Raw genomic sequence first — 22,372 nt, 5'->3', positions numbered from 1 at the left:
TTACATGTATATACACATTGTTTCTACACATATGTATACACTTGAATGTAAACCGACAACAGTGCTAGACCTACCCTGAAAATAAAGATCACGCATTATGTAAAATTGAAATTCACTGCTGTCCTGAAGTTGTCCTGGAAAACAACTTTGCCTGAAGCACAACTATCTGCTCACATAAGCCCTGTGGACTCAGCTTTTCATGTTTTGTTATCTCTGTTGGCAAATCAGATACTCTTCCCCAAAGTTCTTCCCTGTTGTCTGTATTGAAACAGTGAAAACAGTAGGGAAACCAGCAAGACCGATTCAGGCCTTTCCCTGCAGGGTAATGTACACCCACAAATAGCTGCTGTTGGGCAAACCTTGCCAGGGTGCCTCCGTTACATCCTGGTTTTTGACAAGTGAACATTTTGATATCGATGTTTGTCCTGGTTAATAATTCTTATATAATAAATATTACATTAGGTTTGATACTTTGAAGGCCTCACCTCTTACCAAACTGAGAATGAGTGAAAATCATGTTTCTGGGACCCTTTGCAGGATTCTGGATGGAAATTTTGTGATTCAGCTTTTCTAGAGAGTATAACCCTCAGCTTTTTAATGGGGTCCCAATTCATGCCAACTGCTAATGGCTTTATGCATTTACTAAGGAGGTGAGAGGCTGGGTGGTAAGGTGATGAGGAAGACTTGCAGTCAACTTGCCTCCAACTCTGTTATCTCTACAGCAATCACATTTGGGATGACCAGGAGCATGGTGGGATGCTTTGGGGCTTGGATCACCTCTTCTCTTGGCTCCTTGAACAGGTGCATCCCTCTGAAATGTTGCTGCAGAGCGGACTCTGAACAGCAGCGAAGGGGTTGGGTGGGTTTGACTTGTCCTTACAGAGCACTGAGCCAGAGTTTTAGCTAAAAATTCTAACTTTTTGACCTTTAGGCTTGTTTGACTTCTCTAACCATCCCCCCCAGAAGTGGCTGGGGAAGCTGGACAGCTTGGGGCCAAGTCCAAAACTTTGGTTTTCCATGCAGTAGTGCAATAATAGGAGAGAACAAGGAAGTAGGGTGCAGTGGTTGTGATAGCTATTGTCTCGACCCAAAACACTGCTCCCCTCACCTGTGTCTTTCCCTACATCCAAACCCTTCCACCAGGCACAGCAGGACATTGTCACACCACTGCTTGCAAAACACAGAGCTCAAGCTGTGCTGCTGCAGACCCCAAGCCCCTTGCTCTCCCACAGCGACAGCTGCTGTGCAGGGTGGTGGTGTCTGCACTGAACGCTTTTGGCAGCTGCAGATCACAGAGCAGTATTTTCAGACTTTGGGGATGTGGGAGAAATAGACGGGAATATAGAGCAGGCGTTGGCTGGCACGTCTCCTAACATCACAGAAATGACAGTTCTCTTCGGAAAGTAAAGGGCGACCTCATTTTACCCAGGATGACAGAAGATGATCTTAGCAAGTCTGTCAAAAGATAAACAGAAAAAGTAAATGACGTTCAGGCTTGAGAGTACTCCTCTGCTGAGTGCACCGACCTCTACAAACTGCTTAAATACATTTTTTATTCTCTTACCTAAGCTCCAGAGGTTAAATGTGAGTAGGCTGTTGCAGGAGGAAGGTGAGGAGGAGGTAGAGCTTTTGGACTCTCATTTTCTGTTTTGTATGGATCAGTTTGGTTTCTGGCCTGAGGCATTGACTTCTCCCTTAGCTCCTTGTCACTGGCTTTGCAACTGGTCCAGTCTATAAGTAGAACCAGCCATTATTAGTCCAGCATCAGCTGTTAGAAAAGGCACTTTGCTCCAGCATAGTTCAGACTTCAAGAAATACTTCTGCTTTTCCCAAAGGAATACATCTATGTCTATGGTGTGCAGGTCTGCTTAGTCTCAGGCATGCTGCAATCTCAGTGCCTTTTTTATATTGGACTCATTTAGAAAGCAAACAACAAGAAACATGGTTATCCGCTTCATTAATTCCATAGACCTCTGCACCACTCCTTCCCAAGAGGAGTTAGCATATGCTACTGTTTATAAGTAAAAATAAAGCTTGTAAATAATCTCTGAAACAAGTACCCCAATACATAGTTTGACACACATGCCCATAGTTTCCTGCACCAAAACCAATGCCCTTTATGTTGTATTTCCTGTTAAGCAGCATGGACAACAGGATCTGGTTGGCTTGACTTCTACTGAAAATTTATCAGTCACTTCAGATGATTTATACTTTCTTCCACTGAAAGCTTTCTGGAAATGTAAGAGCTGTGTTTCAGCACTAGACTGCTACGATCTGTACAGAATGGTCTACCCAAAGCTATGCTTTATCTAAGGACTGTGCAGAATCCAGCTCACTCGATGAAGCATTTGCAGTCTTACTTTGGCTCTTGGGCTTCAGCTGAAAACATTTTCAATCTATCTGAAAAAAAAACCCCAAACCAACCAACCAAACAAAACACCAAGGGAAAAAAAAATCAAGACTTGAAATTGCTGCAGATAAGCGAGATCCTTCATCAGGCACCTGGCAAACTTGTTTTCTCTTGTCTACACAAGAAAGGGGTTTTATTTCCTTAGCTTTCTGTATTTTCGTCAACTTTCTATTCTCTTCCCCACTTTCACACATATGTCTATATGAAAAACAAAGTAGCCTTTCAGGATTTTACTTGTTAACATTGAATTCTTCATTGCCCACGTCCAAATCACTGTATGAGAAACGAGAAATCTTAGTGGCAACTGAGATGGGGAAATAATATAATACAAATTTTGTAAGTGGAGAAACTAAGACACAGATACTGAATTTTTCAGTACCTGGGGCTTATTCTGCTCTGGGAAGAGGGAACAGAATCAAAGGGACACGGGGTATTTAAAGGTTTCAGGCACGACCTAGTTCTGCTCTGCTCCACTGCACTGATGAACCAGGACAACCCTGGCAATCCTTGAGCAATTTTCTCTTGCCTAAATTCTTTTATTCCCAGGCATTCTTCTGTTCCTCAAAAGCATGACTGATATATCTATATGTGATACACACATTGTACTACCCTGTGCACCTTGAATCTGGGTGCAGACCATGCAGGTCAATTTTTCTACAATTGTAAGCGTAGCTGGCACCTACTAATGGGCAGCTTATATCTGAAACTGCCACAGATGTAATTCTGGGTAGTAAAGTTCATGACTTATTTTCCCTCTCCACCCTATTTGCAAATAAATTAATCTGTAGAAAGAAAATGGAATATTTATGCAGTAAAGAGCTATTGCTTCCATAATATGTTTATTAAAAGAATACTGGTTTATATTTTTTTTCCTCTTGGAACTCTTGCATAATATCTGGATGATTTTTCCTTTGAATTTTCTTTTTTTTATTACTGTTTGTTAAGTATCTGCAAAGATAAACCTCCATTTTGACATGCCATTCTCTTGAGCTACCAGCTGAGAAGTCACGTAAGAAAAACCTGACTATTTCTGAGTCCAAAAAAACCCCACAACCAAAGCCAAAAAACAAACAAACAAAAAATCCCACCCATAAATAAATAAATATCACCACATGACTTTACCTACTTCAGGTTTTATAGCAACTAAGGTTAAGTTCAGGACAAATGAACCAACATTTTTCAGCAATCAAAATCACTAGACATTTCAAAACAGATTCCTCCTCTGACTCTTGGATCTAGGGAGAGATATCTGTTTCCATTACAAATTTTATTTTAATAAATCTTATCAGTTTTACCCAAGATGCTCAGAGCATTTTACAGTCACTGATTATAACATTAGTGAAACTCTTTGTGTAAGAGAGAAACATGTCTAGAGGAGCACAGTCTGTAAAAATCCATATATTATTCTCAAAAATAAACAGCATATCATTCATGTACCCTGTGGCCACATGCCAGTAGTAATTTGCCAAAAGCCATATTAAAATTTTGAGTTAAACACTGAGGGAAATCAATGTTGTGCATTACATCTTTCCTGATCTGTGGGAGTTAGAAGGAAGTTCCTGGTGAAATGAAAACAGTGGAGTCAGTGGAGAATGTGACAGTTTGATTCTGAGATGTATTATTTCTATGGGACTTACTTATATTTTTCATTTTTTAAATCAGTAATATTTTATGCATAAGGGACTGAGGAAAAAAGAAGTGATTTCTCCATAGGATCCAGCCTCAATGGGATGCAAGTTCATTTCCTAAACTGCCACTCCTGGTTCAGTCACAAGATTATAATTTCTTGTCATTAGAAATGAAGTGATGATGTGTTTTGGTTGGTTGGTTGGTTTTTCACAGTTTAACCATTTAATATGGTGCAAGATAGGTCTTCTCCGAGCAAGTTTCAGGTCCTAATCTGTTAATTTTTTTGCCCCATTCTGCTGAAAACTACAATTTGTGAAGAAATTAAGTTTTGCTTACTAAAAACCCCCAAAGGTCTTCATTTTGGAAAAAAGTGAATAAAAAATTAAAAAAAGGTTATTTCATTTCGGGGCAATTTAATCTCAAAGGGAATATTACGTTTTATTAAACTGGCCTAAAGCATTTATTCTGAATTACTTCAATAACACATTTAAATTAACATTTATCAAGGCCAATGCATTTCTTATGCTAGGGAACTGTCATCTTGTTTATACGTTAGACAATTGTCCAAAGAAGATAAAAAACAGGGAATGATTGTTTAACAATTTGCGCCATACAAGAACTAAGAGGTGCCACATTCAATTCTCCAACAGCCGGGTCAAAACAACCAGAAAGTGCAGCACATATTACAATGTGCAATTCATTCCAATACATGTTACAGAGGCCAAAAGTATAAATCAGAAAGGCACGGACAGATTCATAGAGGATAACCATGACTGCTGGAAATAATTGCCTGAATATAACTTCTGAGTCAGAAAGTTCTTAATTTTTTATTGATGTTATCTTGCAGGCTATACCACAGGAAACAACTGGACTTTTCAAGGCAGCTTACTATATTATGTGTCCATAGATGGCTGCTGTAAGAATTGTGAGACTCCTCTGAAGGATAAAGACATCTCATGGATAAGGTCATCAAAAGAATAGTTCAAAAAAAAAAAAAAAGGCAAAAAAAATTTGTTTCTTCAACTGAAAATATTCATAATTCTGCACACATGTTCATTCTCTCGGACACATTACCTCTTTTAACTTTTTTATCCTGACTCCAAAGAAAAGCTAAGGTTAACATACAGGATGGTGATCTAAATGTTGATATTAAATCAATGCTATTAAGTAGATAGTCGAAATGGACATGTAAATAACCAAGGTTCAAGATTCATACGAATAAGCATGGTTGCAGGAATAATTGGTAAAAATGAATACAGAAAAAGAATTGACGTAGCTAATTACCCCGTTATTCCTAATAAAAATTGTCTGCAAGTATTACATACTTCAGAAAGCGTTAAAGAACCTCAACAATTTGTAAGCCTTCCAGTTAAACTTTGCCTCAACAGACAGATGACATTTTGGCAGGTTTCCCAAAAAAAGGTTTTTGTTTTACAGTGCTATGTGAAATCAATTTCCATAAAACCAAAAGATTAAAATCCCTTCTCTGCTGTAAAAGCAAAAGATAAATAAATAAAAAAACATTAAAAAGTGCTTTTCTCGGCCTTAAAACCTTTGAAAGCTTTGCTAATATTCAAATGAGGAGTTTTTTGTGTACAGGCAATGTTTGTTTAAGCTTCTCTCTCTGATACCCAAGCAATCATCTTTTATTTCTGTTTCTTGAGCCTTTCCAGCAGACCAGGGCAGAAAACATCATCCAATAACAACTGAAATTATTCAGAGCAGTGTTTCTCCCTTGCCTGTTTGAAATTACTTTCACTTCTTCATTTATTTTTATCTTAGATATTGCATGTAGGAAATACATGGAAAGACTTCATGCTGCTTAGCCAGCTGGAAATTTCTTGGATCACATAAATTAATACATACATAAGCAAGGCCAGACATGTGCTAAGGTCTTCTACAGCACCCTGCCCCTTACCGGATGTCCTTTTTGTCTGTATATGAATGCTAAGTGATATATAGCAAACAGCAGTTTTGATTAGGGGTGAGGCAGGGATTTGTGATTAACCCTCTGAAACTGGTCCAGTTCCTAATTTTGCTTGAGATTCTTTTTCTGATGTTGCACACATCAGTGAGTTTCCCTGCACATCAGAACCTCACCTGTTATTCGGGTGTTAACAAGTATTGCTGCACCTCTCATTTGTCTTGGATCCTTAGCATAAGCATCCTTTCTTTTGTTGTATGTTTTTGTACAGCAGCCAGGACTCTTACCTGTCCTTAAAAATGAATCAGGTGTAGATACCCATGAATTAAGGCTGATCTGAGCTGATGTGGCCATGTGCATCTACATAGAGGAATAACCTCAGATTGGAAAGTTTTGGCAAAATGAATGACACTGCCCTGTGGCTTTTAGTTCTGGCACATCATGATTTTAAAATGTTTTCTGTGCTCCCCATCTTGGAAGTTTTTGTTCTTTCAAGGAGACCAGGTCTCCTGGGTATGACGTAATTTGGGATGGCTGGACAGGTATCAGGTGCCTCTGGATGGTGATCCCAGTCTGGAAGCTGCAGCACAAATTCAGTGGCATTACCTCTGCATTGAGCACAAACAGCAAATGTGTTTTTCTTTTCTCTGCAGTTCATTATTTCAATTCCACCTTTGCCTACATGCTTTTTAGGAACACTTATGGTTACTTGCATCACCATTTAGACTCAGTAATTTGGCTCATTATATTCACCACAAGTAGTCTGATTTCTCTCTTGAAATCTTGATGTAGTTTATGTACAACACATGTTACCACAGGGACTAACAGTGGGGTTTATCTCACCTAACTTCAGTTGTTTATGAGACAGTCATCCTAGCCTCTCTTTATAGTCCACAATAAGAAATAAGCACTTTGAGGGTAAAATTCGTCTGACCTATTTGATATCACTACTTGAGAAAGAGATGACTCATACCCTGGAAATGCCAATTCCTCTCCAGCAAATATAAAGGCAGCCTACATCATTAGCTGGGATGCAGACATTTGCTCAGATTAATCCAGAGTTAAGAGCCTTAGCTATGCATCAGGACTCTGGTGGGCTCAATGCTGAGTAAACTCCAAACAAGATGTTTCACTGTTAATGGGTTCATGCTATAAGACAGGAGACATACAGATACAGTCAGAAGAGAACACTGTGACCACACTTGTCAGCACAGAGAGGTAATGACCTCAGCACTAAAACAAATTAAATTCTGCCTGGTTTTTGAGGAAGAATTTGGATAACAGAGAATTCGTGTTGCACATGGGTATGGGAGAACACATCCCAAATAACTGGACTGCAGCCAGCAAAATGAAATGCAATTTTTGGACTGAAGTCTTCTCATTTTAGTACTGGAAGGTTATGTAATGGGACAGTGAGAAGTGGGAACTAAACTTCCAGCCTGTAGTAAAAGATTGGGATGAGCTATAAAGGATATGGATAGAGAAGAGAGATCATGCATAGTTCAAAGAGGAAGGCTGATATGGTTAAAGCCAGAGAGAAAGATGTTGCATCAATCAAGATGCTAGGTGATGAGAAGTTGGATAAGAGTATTATCTATGTGGGTAGATGGAAAGGTTGTATTGTTGAGATGTTATGCTGGAAAAACATCTGTAAGACAGCAGAGAAAGGACTCGGTGAAGGATAACACTCAAGCCACTGGACTGAATGCCAGGAAAGCAAACTCCATCCACATCATTTGAGCTAGTGCATACTGGACAATGTTCATTTTGAAAGGGACTTCCAGTGTTAGCTTGAAATAAACAAAAGCAAAAACCACCAAAACCAAAACTGCAAACATTTTCTAAGAAAGGAAATAGCACTGGGACAACAATGACTTTTCTCTAACAATGCTGCTCTGACTATTTTTCTTCTCTATTTTTCTTCTTTTAGTTTTGCTCGTCCAGGGAAAGGTTCATGGCTTGGTAAAGGCAACCTGGAGGCGGGACCAGACCAGTCCAGTATGTCATTAGAAAATCTGGTGTTTGGAGCTGGCTACTGCAAACCCACTTCTTCAGAGGTAAGGAGGATGAACAATGAAGTCTTACTTCCATTTGGTCACACAGAATGTCTGCATTATCTGCGAAGAACGTGCCCTGGTTTATATTGTTAGTAGAGGGATTTTGTTGGAAGAAGAACCCTTCAAACATTTCTGCATGAACCACCTGGCACTTGGATACACTGTTCCTGGGTGTTCAGTCCCCACCTATATGAACCATTTCAGAAAAGTTCAAGATGCATGGATATACCCCTGAAAGCCAGTGATACTTTTAAGGCAGGATTCACCTGACCAGGTGTCTCCTGTAAGGTGAAATTAATTATTCAGTAAAAGATCCTTGCTTTCAGGTCTCATGTTCAACAGCCAGAGGACTTGAGTCATTATTACGGATGTTGTGAAGGAAGGGTTGGTGTCTGGAATATTGAGTATTGTGTGTGTTGGTGACGGGGTCTTATGCACATTGCCTTGCTCAAGGCAGATCCCACAGTTAGTGTATGCTTTCAATCTTATTACTTACTGCAGGTGACGAGGAGAGCTTGTTGTGCAATTTTTAGTACAAAGTTGTTTGTTTGGAAAATACTGATTAATTGTTTTAATTTGTTTGTTTGTTTACGTGCTAGCTTTGAGGTGGTTTTTTTTTTGTCAGAAATGTTTCCTCAGATCTAGAAACTCAACCCAGAATATTGGAATCATTAACTTGTTAGGAAACTCTGATTTAAGGGTTCTGATTAACATGCAGCCCTCAGCTTCCCTCAACCTTTCCTGTCAAAGCTGTTCTGTTCTGTATAAATATTAAAAATATGCTAGTCTACAGCTGCTAGTGCAGAAGAACTACAAGGGAATTAACTCAGGCTGAGAGAATGTTTGGCCTGAGGCTGCTATCCGAACCATTGGGTCATTGTACGCTTTTGGCAAACAAACTGACCTCAACCTCTGCCTCTCTGGTAGACAGTCACATCATATAAATTTAAGTAACTGATTCAAGTGTTTGTCTTTGTAGACTAATCTCTGTGCATCTCTGTACATCACACGAGAGAGGCTTCTTTGGAAAGTGGTTCCTACTTTTCATTATCCTCTGGATAAATCTCTATTGTAAGAAGATAAATGGAAAGGTTAACTCTCCACTCTCATTTTCCCTTTTACTTTCCTTGGAAAAATCTTAGTCTGCTGTGATTAGGAAACCTTATTTCCTTCCCAAATGTTTTCCTTAGCTGCAAACTCTATTTTCTACCTATTTCTGTTGACTAATCTTTGATTACAGGATTTTTTTTTTTTTCTTCTTTTCTTTTTTTTTTTTTTTAAATGACAGCATAATTGTGGTGGGTTGACCTTGGCTGGATGCCAGGTGCCCACCAAGCTGCTCTACCACTCCCCTCCTCAGCTAGGCAGGGGGGAGAAAATAAGATGGAAAAACTCATGGGTCAAGATAAAGGCAGTTTAATAAAGCAAAACTTTTATTCTCTACTTCCCTTCAGCAAGTGATTTCCAGCCGCTTCCCAGGAAGTGGGGCTACAGTACACATAGCAGTTGCTCCGGAAGACAAACATAGTAGCGAATGCTCTCCCTCCTCCTTCTTTCTCTTAGGTTTATTGCTGAGCAGACATCATACAGTATGGAATATCCCTTTGGTCAGTTTGGGTCAGCTGTCCTGGCTATGTCCCCTCCCAAGATCTTGCCTACTGGTGATGGGAAGTGTTGGAGAGCCAGCCTTGATGCTGTGCCAGCACTGCTCAGCAGTAGCCAAAACACTGGTGTGTTATCAAAACTTTTCTAGCTACCAATACAGAGCACAGCACTATGACGGCTGTTATGGGGAAAATTAACTCCAACTCAGCCAGACCCAACACAATAATTATTATCCTAGCAGGTGACCTGTTAAGTACCAAAATGAAAGCACTCTGTCATGAACTGGCTTTAGCACTCTGCTACCCTGCAAGTCATCAGAACACCATACACCAAGCAATCATAAATATAATGCTGTACATTCCACTTCCACATGGTCAGATGTGCATTTGCTTACCTTCAGAGACCTCTGTAAGTCATGAGATCTGTTCTTGATCTGAGCATTTTAATTTAATAGACTGTGATTGCCTTTTTGCATATGCTATCCATGATGTATGATAATGAGCAAAGACTATTTCTCTTGGTTTCATGTAAAAAGTAAAAATTCAGAGCTAGAAAAGAAACTGCTGTGGGGATAAACCTAACTCCAAGTGAGGGCCTTGTGACTGACTGCTGGTTTACGTGTGAGTTCATATCAAGCCATAAGGGATTGAAGGAAGAGAAGTAATATTTTTTACAGTGCTGCAATGCTTTGCACTGGTCAAGTTTACTTCCCTTTACAAATTTGTAGATTCCATTCCAGGTTGTTTGAATGTGTTTATTAAACATAGTCCAACTATAGTCCAACTTCAGGTTTGGGGAATTTTGCAATCGCTTTCGGTGGGCATGAGAATAGATTCTATCCTTTTCATTATGTGAAAACTGCAGACCTCTCTACTCACTTTATATATATTTTTGGTTGGACCTTGCCCACTGCATGTCTGAATTAGTAACTGTTGAATACCTTAACTCAAGATATACCACGCTTTTTTTGTTTGTAAGCTACTCTGATTTGATGCAACTGGCTAAATCTAGGCTCGAACAATTAATATATCTTGTCTTCCAAGGCAGACAAAGCTTCACTGGGCATCAGGACATGGGAAAATGAATTTTAAATAGGTGTTGGTTAGTTCCTTTTTATGTTGTAAAATGCAGTGAAACAGTTAATATAGGTCTATCCTGTTTTTTTCTTTTGTTTTGTTTTCATCTCTGCAAAGCTGAGTTTGGATCCTTCTAATTTCATGTACATTTCTGTGTTTTCTTTGATCTGAGAAGTCTCCATGCTTAAGCTCTTAAGATGCATCTCCAAGGCAAGTGTCTTCTGTCTGATGTCTTTTCTAGGGAACAGAATCCAATTATTCAGTTCTCTGTAATACTGCTAACATTTGAGACTTTCCTTATTTGAGATTTGCCTATTGTGAATAAACCAAAAAGAGCTTTTTTTCCCCCACTGTTGCAGCCAGATTGTTTTTCCAGAATACTTCCATTTCAGCAGAAGCTTGTAATGGGTAGGAACTCTAAATCATTCCTATTGCATCCTCTTCCTCAAGTCCAGGAGATGCATGACTTAAAACCACAGTGAATTAGTGGTTCACTGGGTCTGAGGTACTTACTAACTCTGCAATTTATTCAGTTTCATAGGTTTGGCACAAATTCTACAAAGTCATGAAGCAGACTGGCTTACAGAAGTAAACTTTGCCCTCACTAGTGTCACCACAGTCAGTAGATGTACTAGTAGCATGGTGTATTATGTGACAAGGTTTTGGTAACAGAGGGAGATGGGAGCAAGGGTCACTTCTGTGAGAAGACACCAGAAGCTGCCCCTGTGTTAAACAGAGCCAGCTCCAGATGGCTCCAAGATGGACCTACTGCTGGCCAAAGCTGAGCTCATCAGTGGTGTTGGTAGCATCTATGTGATAACGTAGTTAAGAATGAAGAAAAAATGCTGTGCAGCAGCTGTGAAAAAGAAGATAAGAGTGAGAAAATGTGAGAGAAACAACCCTGCAGACCCGCAGGTCAGTGCAGAAGGAGGGGAGGAGATGCTCCAGGCACTGGAGCAGAGATTCCCCTGCAGCCCATGGGGAAGACCATGGTGAGGCAGGCTGTCCCCCTGCAGCCCATGAAGAACCCCATGACAGAGCAGGTAGCTGTGCCCTTAAAGAAGGTGGTTTTAGATTTGTTCTTATTTCTCATTCTACTCTGTTTAATTGGTAATGAAATAAATTGATTTCCTCAAGTAGAATCTGTTTTGGCTGTGATGATAATTGGTAAGTGATATCCCTGTTCTTACCTTGACCCATGAGTTTTTGTTGTATTTGTGTCCCTCTGTCCTGTTGAGAAAGGGGAGTTGTCATGGTTTAATCCCAGCCAGCAACTAAGCACCACGCAGCTGCTCACTCACTCCCCCCCATCCATTGGGATGGGGAAGAAAATCTGGAAAAAAAAGTAAAACTCCTGGGTTGAGATAAGAACGGTTTAATAGAACAGAAAAGAAGAAACTAATAATGATAATGATAACACTAATAAAATGACAACAGTAGTAATAAAAGGATTGGAATGTACAAATGATGTGCAGGGCAATAGCTCACCACCCGCCGACCGACACCCCGCCAGTCCCCGAGCAGTGATTCCCTGCCCCCACTTCCCATTTCCTATACTAGATGGGACGTCCCATGGTATGGAATACACCATTGGCCAGTTTGGGTCAGGTGCCCTGGTTGTGTCCTGTGCCAACTTTTTGTGCCCTGGCTGGGCATGAGAAGCTGGAAAATCCTTGACTTTAGTCTAAACACTACTGAGCACCAACTGAAAACATCAGTGTGTTATCAACATTCTTCGCATGCTGAACTCAAAACACAGCACTGTACCAGCTACTGGGAAGACAGTTAACTCTATCCCAGCTGAAACCAGGACAGGAGTGATAGAGCAGCTTGGTGGGCACATGGCAGCCAGCCAAGGTCGACCTACCACACATGGTTCAGACAAGATTTGAACACATAGCTTCAGTAGAGTAGTGGCTGGATTTACAGTAGTACTAAGCCTTCAGAAAAGCCAGAATTGTGCTGAAATCTGGTGTTAATACTACTAAGTCATGTTTTCCAGACATCTCTTGAATACAAAGTAGAGGACTCATATCTTGACATAACTCTAGGTCATACATCCCATTTTACCTCTTTCTTCCTCATAAAACATAGGTGCATTAGAAAGCTAATTTTCTTTTTAGGCCCATAGATTGACTGTGGAAGTTCTCATCTAGTTTATGTAGTTGATTTGCTTTTTCCTTGCTGACAATGCAAGTGACTACCTTCATTTCTAAAGAAAGTCCATTATCAGTCATCAGCTCCTCTTGCCAATTCCTGAGCTGATCTTTTGTGTTCGGGCTGTGGAGGTGCTACTGCTTAATGATGGATCCTGAATGCTCCTCATTCTGCACTTCTGACTTCTCAGTGTGGAGACTAATTAAATGCCAGTGGCTTTGAACTGTACATGTGCATTTTCCCTAGCTCTCCCCAAGTGGCTTCTGAACACCGCTGACAGTTTCCTCATGTCCTGGCTTAGCAGAGTAGTTCTAATAATTAATCCTATTTAAGTTTTTGTTGTTGTTGTTGTTGTTTTGTTTGTTTGGTTTTTTTTTAAGTTTTCCTCTCTCCTCCCAGTCATCTACTCAGCAAACAGGGATCTTCCCTTTCTCCATTCCTCCTTCCCTCCCTCTCTAATATTTTCTTTCTATCTATACTAAACTTTGCCTTTCAAGCACAATTAAGACAACAAAGATATTTCTTAATGAAATATTTTTTTGTTGTCAGAATAATATGAAGGAAGAGGCTTTTGTGGTTAAAAAACTAGTAGAGAACAATCTACAGAATAAGAAAACGTGCTAGTACTTTCCCAAGCCCTCTTCAGCCCTGTCCTGGGTTCAGCTGGGATAGAGTTAATTTTTACAGGAACCTGGGAGGTGGGGGCATAGCCGGGGCAGCTGACCTGAACTAGCCAAGGAGCTATTCCATACCATGGGACATCCTGCCCAGTATATAAATGGGGAGCGGGCCGGGGGGTGGTCTCTGTTTTTTTCGGTGGGGGAAGTGGCGGAGCGTCGGGTCCCGGGTGGTGAGCAGTTGCACTGTGCATCACTCTTTTTGTATACCTTTTTTCATTAGTGCCGTTGTTGTTGTTGTAATCTCTTTTGTGTTTGTCCCAGTAAACTGCCTTTATCTCAACCCTCGAGGTTCCAGTTTCTTTTCCTTTTCTCTCCTCCGTCTCCTCCCCATCCCACCGGAGGGGGGCGGAGGAGTGAGCGAGCGGCTGCGTGGTCCTTTGTTACCGGCCGGGCTGAAACCACGACAGTCCTTTTTGGCGCCCAACGTGGGGCAGAAGGGTTGAGATAACGACAGATCTGGCCAGAGCGTGTTGAAACAAATTTGCCAAACGCATTTCTTAGATATATAGATGTTAGTCACAATGTTGTTTCATTTGTTTACATGGTGGCGTTTTGTAAGCTCTTATATGCTCTATGTATTGCCTGTAGTTGCGTATCTCATCTCTGGGAGAGTGATTGGGATTATCATTTTGCTGTACTGGGCAATGTCGACTTATGAAATGATTACATCACTGGTCATGAGGTTAAGCTGGTATCTGTATGAGGCAGTGATATCATTTCCATACTTTGGGCGCCTTCTGTCGGATTTTATTGGTAATTACACCCAATCCATGGGGAAATTAGGGGGGGATACCTCCCCCCGTCCGTTCACCTCCCTCTTCTCCTTCCGACTAATTACAACAGCTTTTGAGAATTTTGAATATCCTTGGGATGCGCAAGCCAGTGTGCTGTTAGTGCTATGCCTCCTGAATATGTTTCAGGTCTTGTTTAGGGCTACAAAAACGCTCTTTAAGAGTACCACTCAGAGATCTCCCCCAAAGCTGGAGACTCATGGGTGGCACGGCATGTGGGAGCATATGGGCAAGTATCTAGAGAACTTCTCACCGCCAGTGACTTGGAAGTTCACTCCCGAACAACTACAGAACCCTTATGAAGTGACAGAATATTTGAAAGAAAAATGCTGTGGCTATTCCAAAGACATACAACTCGCTGCACTGTGCTGGGCTCTGGCCAATATCTACCAAACACTGCTTGATATTATGCAGCACCCTCGGGGGGAAAAGGGGGAAAAGATGGAAAACAGGACAACATGTACCGTGGCTACCCAAACCCTGACAACAGACACCGTGGCTGCCCCTACCCCGACAACAAGCACCGTGGCTGCCCCTACCACGACAACAGGTACCATGACTACCCCTACCCCGGTGACAGACACTGCAGCTGAACCAGAGAACCAGCCTGTGCCAGTATCAGTCGCCCCTGTACAGAAAAAGAAACACACAAAGAAATCAGTTCGCTTAGCGAGAGATGAAGATGAACCAGGGTCATCGCGAGAACAGGAGGTAGAGGCAGAACCTGAAATAATTACCCGATCTCTATCCATGAGTGAGTTGCGTGACATGCGAAAAGATTTTAGCCGCCACCCAGGTGAGCACATTGTTACCTGGCTGCTCCGATGCTGGGATAGCGGGGCTAGTAGTGTGGAATTAGAGGGTAAGGAAGCCAAGCAGCTGGGATCTCTGTCTAGGGAAGGGGGCATCGACAAGGCGATTGGGAGAAAAACACAAGTCCTCAGCCTCTGGAGGCGACTTTTGTTAGGTGTAAAGGAAAGATACCCCTTCAGGGATGAAGTTACATGTCACCAAGGCAAGTGGACCACCATGGAGAGAGGTATTCAGTACCTGAGAGAATTAGCCGTGCTGGAGGTGATTTACAATGATCCAGAAAATGCGCAGTCACCCACAGATCCAGATGAAGTCCAATGCACACAACCCATGTGGCGGAAGTTTCTACGAAGTGCACCACCAACCTATGCCAACTCATTGGCAGTAATGTCCTGGAGAGAAGGCTATGGACAAACGGTGGATGAATTGGCTGTCCAACTCCGGCAATACGAAGGGAGTCTCTCTTCCTCCCTACGGGCCTGTGTCTCAGCTGTGGAGGAGTTGTCCCGAGAGTTCCAGCAATTCAAAGTGGATCTGTCCTCCTCCTCACCTGTACAGGCCCGCATCGCAGTTATTGGGAGTAAGCGTTCCTCTGCCCAAGAGAGAGGAGAGAGAAAGTACACTCGACGGGCTAACCTGTGGTTTTACCTGCGTGACCATGGAGAGGACATGAGGAAGTGGGATGGAAAACCCACTTCAGTCTTGGATGCACGGGTACAGGAGTTGCGAGAAAAAGCAACCAGAAAAGAGAATTCTTGGAAAACTGCTGCTCCAGTTTCCCGTGAGCAGTCCCCCAGACGCAGTAGATGGGCTGATCTCATTTCTGATCCCCTTGAAGGGACTTCCGATTTACGTGTGCAGAAAGTGAGTAACGGATGTTCTAACCAGGATTAGAGGGGCCCTGCCTCCAGCCAGGTGGAGGAGAGGGACAACCGAGTCTACTGGACAGTGTGGATTCGATGGCCTGGCACATCAGACCCACAGGAATATAAGGCTCTAGTGGACACTGGTGCACAATGTACCCTAATGCCATCTAGTTATAAAGGGGCAGAACCCATCTGTATCTCTGGTGTGACAGGGGGATCCCAAGAGCTAACCGTATTGGAAGCTGAAATGAGTCTAACCGGGAATGAGTGGCATAAACACCCCATTGCGACTGGCCCAGAGGCCCCGTGCATCCTTGGTATAGATTATCTCAGGAGGGGGTATTTCAAGGACCCAAAAGGGTACCGTTGGGCCTTTGGTATAGCTGCATTGGAGACGGAGGAGATTGAACAGCTGTCTACCCTGCCGGGTCTCTCCCAAGACCCTTCGGTTGTGGGGTTGCTGAAGGTTGAAGAACAACAGGTGCCAATTGCTACCACGACGGTGCACCGGCGACAATATCGCACCAACCGAGACTCCCTGATCCCAATCCATAAGCTGATTTGCCAACTGGAGAGCCAAGGAGTGATCAGCAAGACTCACTCACCCTTTAATAGTCCCATATGGCCCGTGCAGAAATCCAATGGGGAATGGCGACTAACAGTAGATTATCGTGGGCTGAATGAAGTCACGCCACCGCTAAGCGCTGCTGTGCCAGATATGTTAGAGCTTCAATATGAACTGGAATCAAAGGCAGCTAAGTGGTATGCCACAATTGACATTGCTAATGCATTTTTCTCCATTCCCTTGGCAGCGGAGTGCAGGCCTCAGTTTGCTTTCACTTGGAGGGGCGTCCAGTACACCTGGAATCGACTGCCCCAGGGGTGGAAACACAGCCCCACCATTTGTCATGGACTGATCCAGGCTGCACTAGAAAAAGGTGAAGCTCCAGAGCACCTGCAATATATTGATGACATCATTGTATGGGGCAACACAGCAGAAGAAGTTTTTGAGAAAGGGAAGAAAATAATCCAAATCCTTTTGAAGGCTGGTTTTGCCATAAAAGAAAGTAAGGTCAAGGGACCTGCGCAGGAGATCCAGTTCTTAGGAGTAAAATGGCAAGATGGGCGTCGTCAGATCCCTGTGGACGTCATCAACAAAATAGCAGCTATGTCCTCACCGACTAATAAAAAGGAAACACAGGCTTTCTTAGGTGTTGTGGGTTTTTGGAGAATGCATATTCCAAATTACAGTCAAATTGTAAGCCCTCTCTACCAAGTTACTCGGAAGAAGAACGATTTTAAATGGGGGCCTGAGCAACGACAAGCCTTTGAACAGATTAAGCAGGAGATTGTTCACGCAGTAGCTCTTGGGCCAGTCCGGACAGGACAAGATATTAAAAATATGCTCTACACTGCAGCTGGGGAGAATGGCCCTACCTGGAGCCTTTGGCAGAAAGCACCTGGGGAGACCCGTGGCCGACCTCTGGGGTTTTGGAGTCGGGGATATCGAGGATCCGAGGCTCGCTATACTCCAACTGAAAAAGAGATCTTGGCAGCATATGAAGGAGTTCGAGCCGCCTCAGAAGTGGTTGGTACTGAAACACAGCTCTTCTTAGCACCTCGACTGCCAGTGCTGGGCTGGATGTTCAAAGGGAAAGTTTCCTCTACGCATCACGCGACTGACGCCACGTGGAGTAAGTGGATCGCACTGATCACACAGCGAGCTCGCATAGGAAACCCCGGTCGCCCAGGAATGTTAGAAGTGATTACGGACTGGCCAGAAGGCAAAGATTTTGGAATGTCGCCAGAGAAAGAGGTGACACGGGCCGAAGAAGCCCCGCTGTATAATAAACTGCCAGAAAATGAGAGGCAATATGCCCTGTTCACTGATGGGTCCTGTCGCATTGTGGGAAAACATCGAAGGTGGAAGGCTGCTGTATGGAGTCCTACACGACTAGTCGCAGAAACTGCTGAAGGAGAAGGTGAATCGAGTCAGTTTGCAGAGGTGAAAGCCATCCAGCTAGCGTTAGACATTGCTGAAAGAGAAAAGTGGCCAGTGCTCTATCTCTATACTGACTCGTGGATGGTGGCTAATGCCCTATGGGGGTGGCTACAGCAATGGAAGAAGGGCAACTGGCAGCGCAGAGGTAAACCCATCTGGGCTGCCGCACTGTGGCAAGATATCGCTGTTCGGATAGAGAAGCTAGTGGTAAAAGTACGTCACGTAGATGCTCATGTACCCAAGAGTCGAGCCACTGAAGAACATCAAAACAACCACCAGGCAGATCAGGCCGCCAAGATTGAAGTGTCTCAGGTGGACCTGGACTGGCAACGTAGAGGTGAGCTATTTATGGCTCAGTGGGCCCACGATACCTCAGGCCATCAGGGAAGAGATGCAACATATAGATGGGCTCGAGATCGAGGGGTGGACTTGACCATGGACACTATCTCACAGGTCATCCATGAATGTGAAACATGTGCTGCAATTAAGCAAGCCAAGCGGCAAAAACCCCTGTCGCATGGAGGACGATGGCTGAAATATAAACAGTGGGAGGCCTGGCAGATTGACTATATCACACTCCCACGAACACGCCAAGGCAAGTGCCATGTGCTTACAATGGTGGAAGCAACCACTGGGTGGCTGGAAACATACCCTGTGTCCCATGCCACTGCCCAGAACACTATCCTGGGCCTTGAAGAGAAAATTTTATGGCAACACGGCACCCCAGAAAGAATCGAGTCGGACAACGGGACTCACTTCCGAAACAACCTCGTAGACACCTGGGCCAAAGAACATGGCATTGAGTGGGTGTATCACATCCCTTATCACGCACCAGCCTCCGGAAAAATTGAACGGTACAATGGACTGCTGAAAACTACATTGAGAGCGATGGGGGGTGGAACTTTCAAGCATTGGGATACACATTTAACAAAAGCCACCTGGTTAGTTAATACTAGAGGATCCGCCAATCGGGCTGGCCCCGCCCAACCAAGAGATCCACATACTGTAGAAGGGGATAAAGTCCCTGTAGTGCGCATGAGGAGTATGTTAGGAAAGACAGTCTGGGTTAGTCCTCCCTCAAGCAGAAGCAAACCCATTCAAGGGGTTGTTTTTGCTCAAGGACCTGGGTACACCTGGTGGGTGATGCAGAAGGATGGGGAGGTTCGATGTGTACCTCAGGGAGATTTGATTTTGGGAGAGAATAGCCAGTGAATTGGGCTGTATGATATTTAACTGCTAAATAACCTGCCAATGCATGTCATTGTATCTATAGTGTCTATATGCCATATCAAGGGTATTATTGTGAGAATTATCCAAATGACTACAGGATGGACTTTTGAAACTGAGCCAAGTACAACAGCGATAGAACTTGAACTGGCACCCACCAATTTCCTCAAGATCAACATCTTCGACCTGCAGACCAGGGGCATGAGTTGCACCAAATGTACTAGCCACAAGTTCCAGAGGCAGCGTACAACAACCCAACATCTCACACCATCTCTCTCTTATCCTGAAGAACTGTTACAACAGATAGAGCCCCAAAATTGATGGACACATTAGAGGGATAGCCCATAGGCTAAAGGAACACCGTGTGTGTGTGTGCGAGGTCAGGGGGTGGAGTCCATATACTTATATATAAGACAAGGAAAGTTGTAGTGGTTGATTGGAAAAAAAAATAAAAAAAAGTAAGATCTGGGCATGATGTAGATGGTATAGAATAAGGGGTGGATAATGTCCTGGGTTCAGCTGGGATAGAGTTAATTTTTACAGGAACCTGGGAGGTGGGGGCATAGCCGGGGCAGCTGACCTGAACTAGCCAAGGAGCTATTCCATACCATGGGACATCCTGCCCAGTATATAAATGGGGAGCGGGCCGGGGGGTGGTCTCTGTTTTTTTCGGTGGGGGAAGTGGCGGAGCGTCGGGTCCCGGGTGGTGAGCAGTTGCACTGTGCATCACTCTTTTTGTATACCTTTTTTCATTAGTGCCGTTGTTGTTGTTGTAATCTCTTTTGTGTTTGTCCCAGTAAACTGCCTTTATCTCAACCCTCGAGGTTCCAGTTTCTTTTCCTTTTCTCTCCTCCGTCTCCTCCCCATCCCACCGGAGGGGGGCGGAGGAGTGAGCGAGCGGCTGCGTGGTCCTTTGTTACCGGCCGGGCTGAAACCACGACAAGCCCATAACGTATACTCACAGGGAATACATATCACCGTAGATTAACAGTATGTTCAAAATAGGATCATATCTACTACAGGCTTGGGAGACCTAGAGGGATGAAATAGACTCATGAGCTGTGTGTGACTGGCTTCCCTCAGGGACACCTGAATTCCCCTTTGGGTCTGCTAAATTGCTTTTCCCTGTGAGGAAGTTCAAGGGGTTGTTTCAGATGTTACAAGGTCTGTATCTGAACCTCACACTAACTCATGCTTTCAGGTGATCTCAGCAGCCATGAGAGTCGGACACCAAAAAATACAGATCCTACATCTACAATAAAATAGAAACAAAATGTTCCTTGTGGAATTGAAAATTGAATGGTCACTTACACTTCAGGAGTTTTATGCCGTACCCTGTACCATATACCTCTTCCGTACCCACTGTTGTCAGGCTGTTTTAATGTCTTTGAAATATTGTGCATTACATGCCTGCTGTGTTATAATCAAGTTGCATCAGTGACATACTGGGGGTTATTAATAAACCATACACACAATAATCTTGTTTTCACCTGGATAGCAGTTGGACTGCAGATAAATTGACTTCTAAGTAATCAGATTTATTAATCATATAACTTCTCATTAATAAGGCATTGGTGTTTGATAAGAAGTGTTCTTCTTCCATCTAGCATTGACGTAGCTATCCCAAAAGACATAAAGTTTATGCCTGGCATAACACAAGAACTAGGAGTGTCATTCAAATAAAATTGCTCTGATGATAAGAGTTCTTTTCCACAGACAGTTTGCTAATATTTTCTTCTTTTCAGCAACATATGAAAACCTAGGCTGTTTCAGCCTAACACCAAAGCATTCTTCAAACCCACATTTTTATATCACATGGGAGTCATATGTGTTTTATTCTTCCTTTCTTCTGTATAGTTATAGCTCTTTGGCCACAATACTTCACTTTTTCAGGTCTTGAAAAAGGAAGGTTCTGCATCAGAGAATAGCCCATGTAGGATCCATTATGGGGATTGTAGTATGCCCTGAAATCCCAGTTTAGCTGGGAGAAGAGGAATACATAGCTGCAAACTTCATTCCTCTTCAGATATAGGAACCTTATTGTAGAGATTCCTGTTATCCTTTCTCGTATTTATTGGCACCGCAGCCATCTTTCTAACTTAATTCCATTGTTCCTTTTTTTTTTCCTAGGGCTCCTGCTGTGTCCTGACCCCAAACCAAAATTGTTTGAGAAAGAAGGGGGGCAGGGGGGAGGGAGAGAGAGGGAGAGAGGGGGAAAGGAATAAATTGTGTCAGCTTTGCAAAAGCATTAAAACTTTGCAAAAGGCTAAAACTCTGCTGCTTCATTTCAAAGGAAGGGGAATGTGTATTTTTCTCTTTTTTTCTCTTTGAAACTATCAGACGTTCTCTATTTCCTGCTAGAAAAAAAGGCACCTGATGTTTAGAAGGCTGTGAAGTCACCAAGCCTTTTTATAATTTCTTTTTTTTCTTTTTCTTTTTCTTAACTATGTACCAAGGGACATGTTTTACAAACAATGCCTGATTATTTACAAACCTGAGGCATAGTTAAGATTCTGATTTTGCCTATTTAGAACTTGACTATGTAAGATAGCTGGTAAATATTATTCAACATTTAAAAAAAGATCAAATTTTTAAAAACTCCATTATTCAAAATAGCTTTTACTTATAATTACTCCGTATAAGTAATCAAGACTGCAGAAGTGTAGTTTACATCAGAATTTCATCTGGAATTGTTAATTTTACAAGGAAAAGGGGTTTTTTTGGTCTTAGACTTCTCTGCTTTGGTGTGAGTGTGGTATGAAGAGAACATTTCATGTGTTAGCATGTGTGATTTTAAAGGAGCAGGATTCCTTCAGTGTCTTGCTTATGCAAATGGTGATTAGTTGTGATTGGGACTTCAGCACAAGTCCAATGCATAATTATTCTGAAATACTAAGAGAGCTGATATACTGTTCTTTATAAGGTATAATGACAAGTACCTTTAATCAGTGTGTTCAGGGCACCGTTTGTGATAATTACTGATGAAGTCTTTAATCTCCAGTTGCCTGAAGATAAATGGCTGATCTTTAGAAATAACTAAATGATTTCCTAGCTGTAGCACAAAACATGGTAACTAATGTGACAGTAACTGGTTTCTTTAATCATTGGCATATTTATTTTCTGTGGCTCTTACTT

The 22,372-nt window shown here is 42.6% G+C and overlaps 1 protein-coding gene across 1 annotated transcript in view; it reads left to right on the top strand.

The window, feature by feature from the left end:
- FAM135B (family with sequence similarity 135 member B) overlaps positions 1-22,372 on the top strand; it is a 217,560-nt gene that overhangs the window by 143,326 nt on the left and 51,862 nt on the right. Inside the window, exon 7 of the mRNA XM_049819516.1 lies at positions 7,894-8,020. Within this exon, the coding sequence (XP_049675473.1) occupies positions 7,894-8,020 (127 nt within the window). The remainder of the gene's footprint in view (positions 1-7,893; positions 8,021-22,372) is intronic.

Source organism: Accipiter gentilis, chromosome 2, assembly GCF_929443795.1.
Source record: "Accipiter gentilis chromosome 2, bAccGen1.1, whole genome shotgun sequence".
NCBI classification, from domain to species: domain Eukaryota; kingdom Metazoa; phylum Chordata; class Aves; order Accipitriformes; family Accipitridae; genus Astur; species Astur gentilis.
Note: the sequence above shows the minus strand (reverse complement) of the source record. Positions and strands in the feature narration are given on the sequence as shown.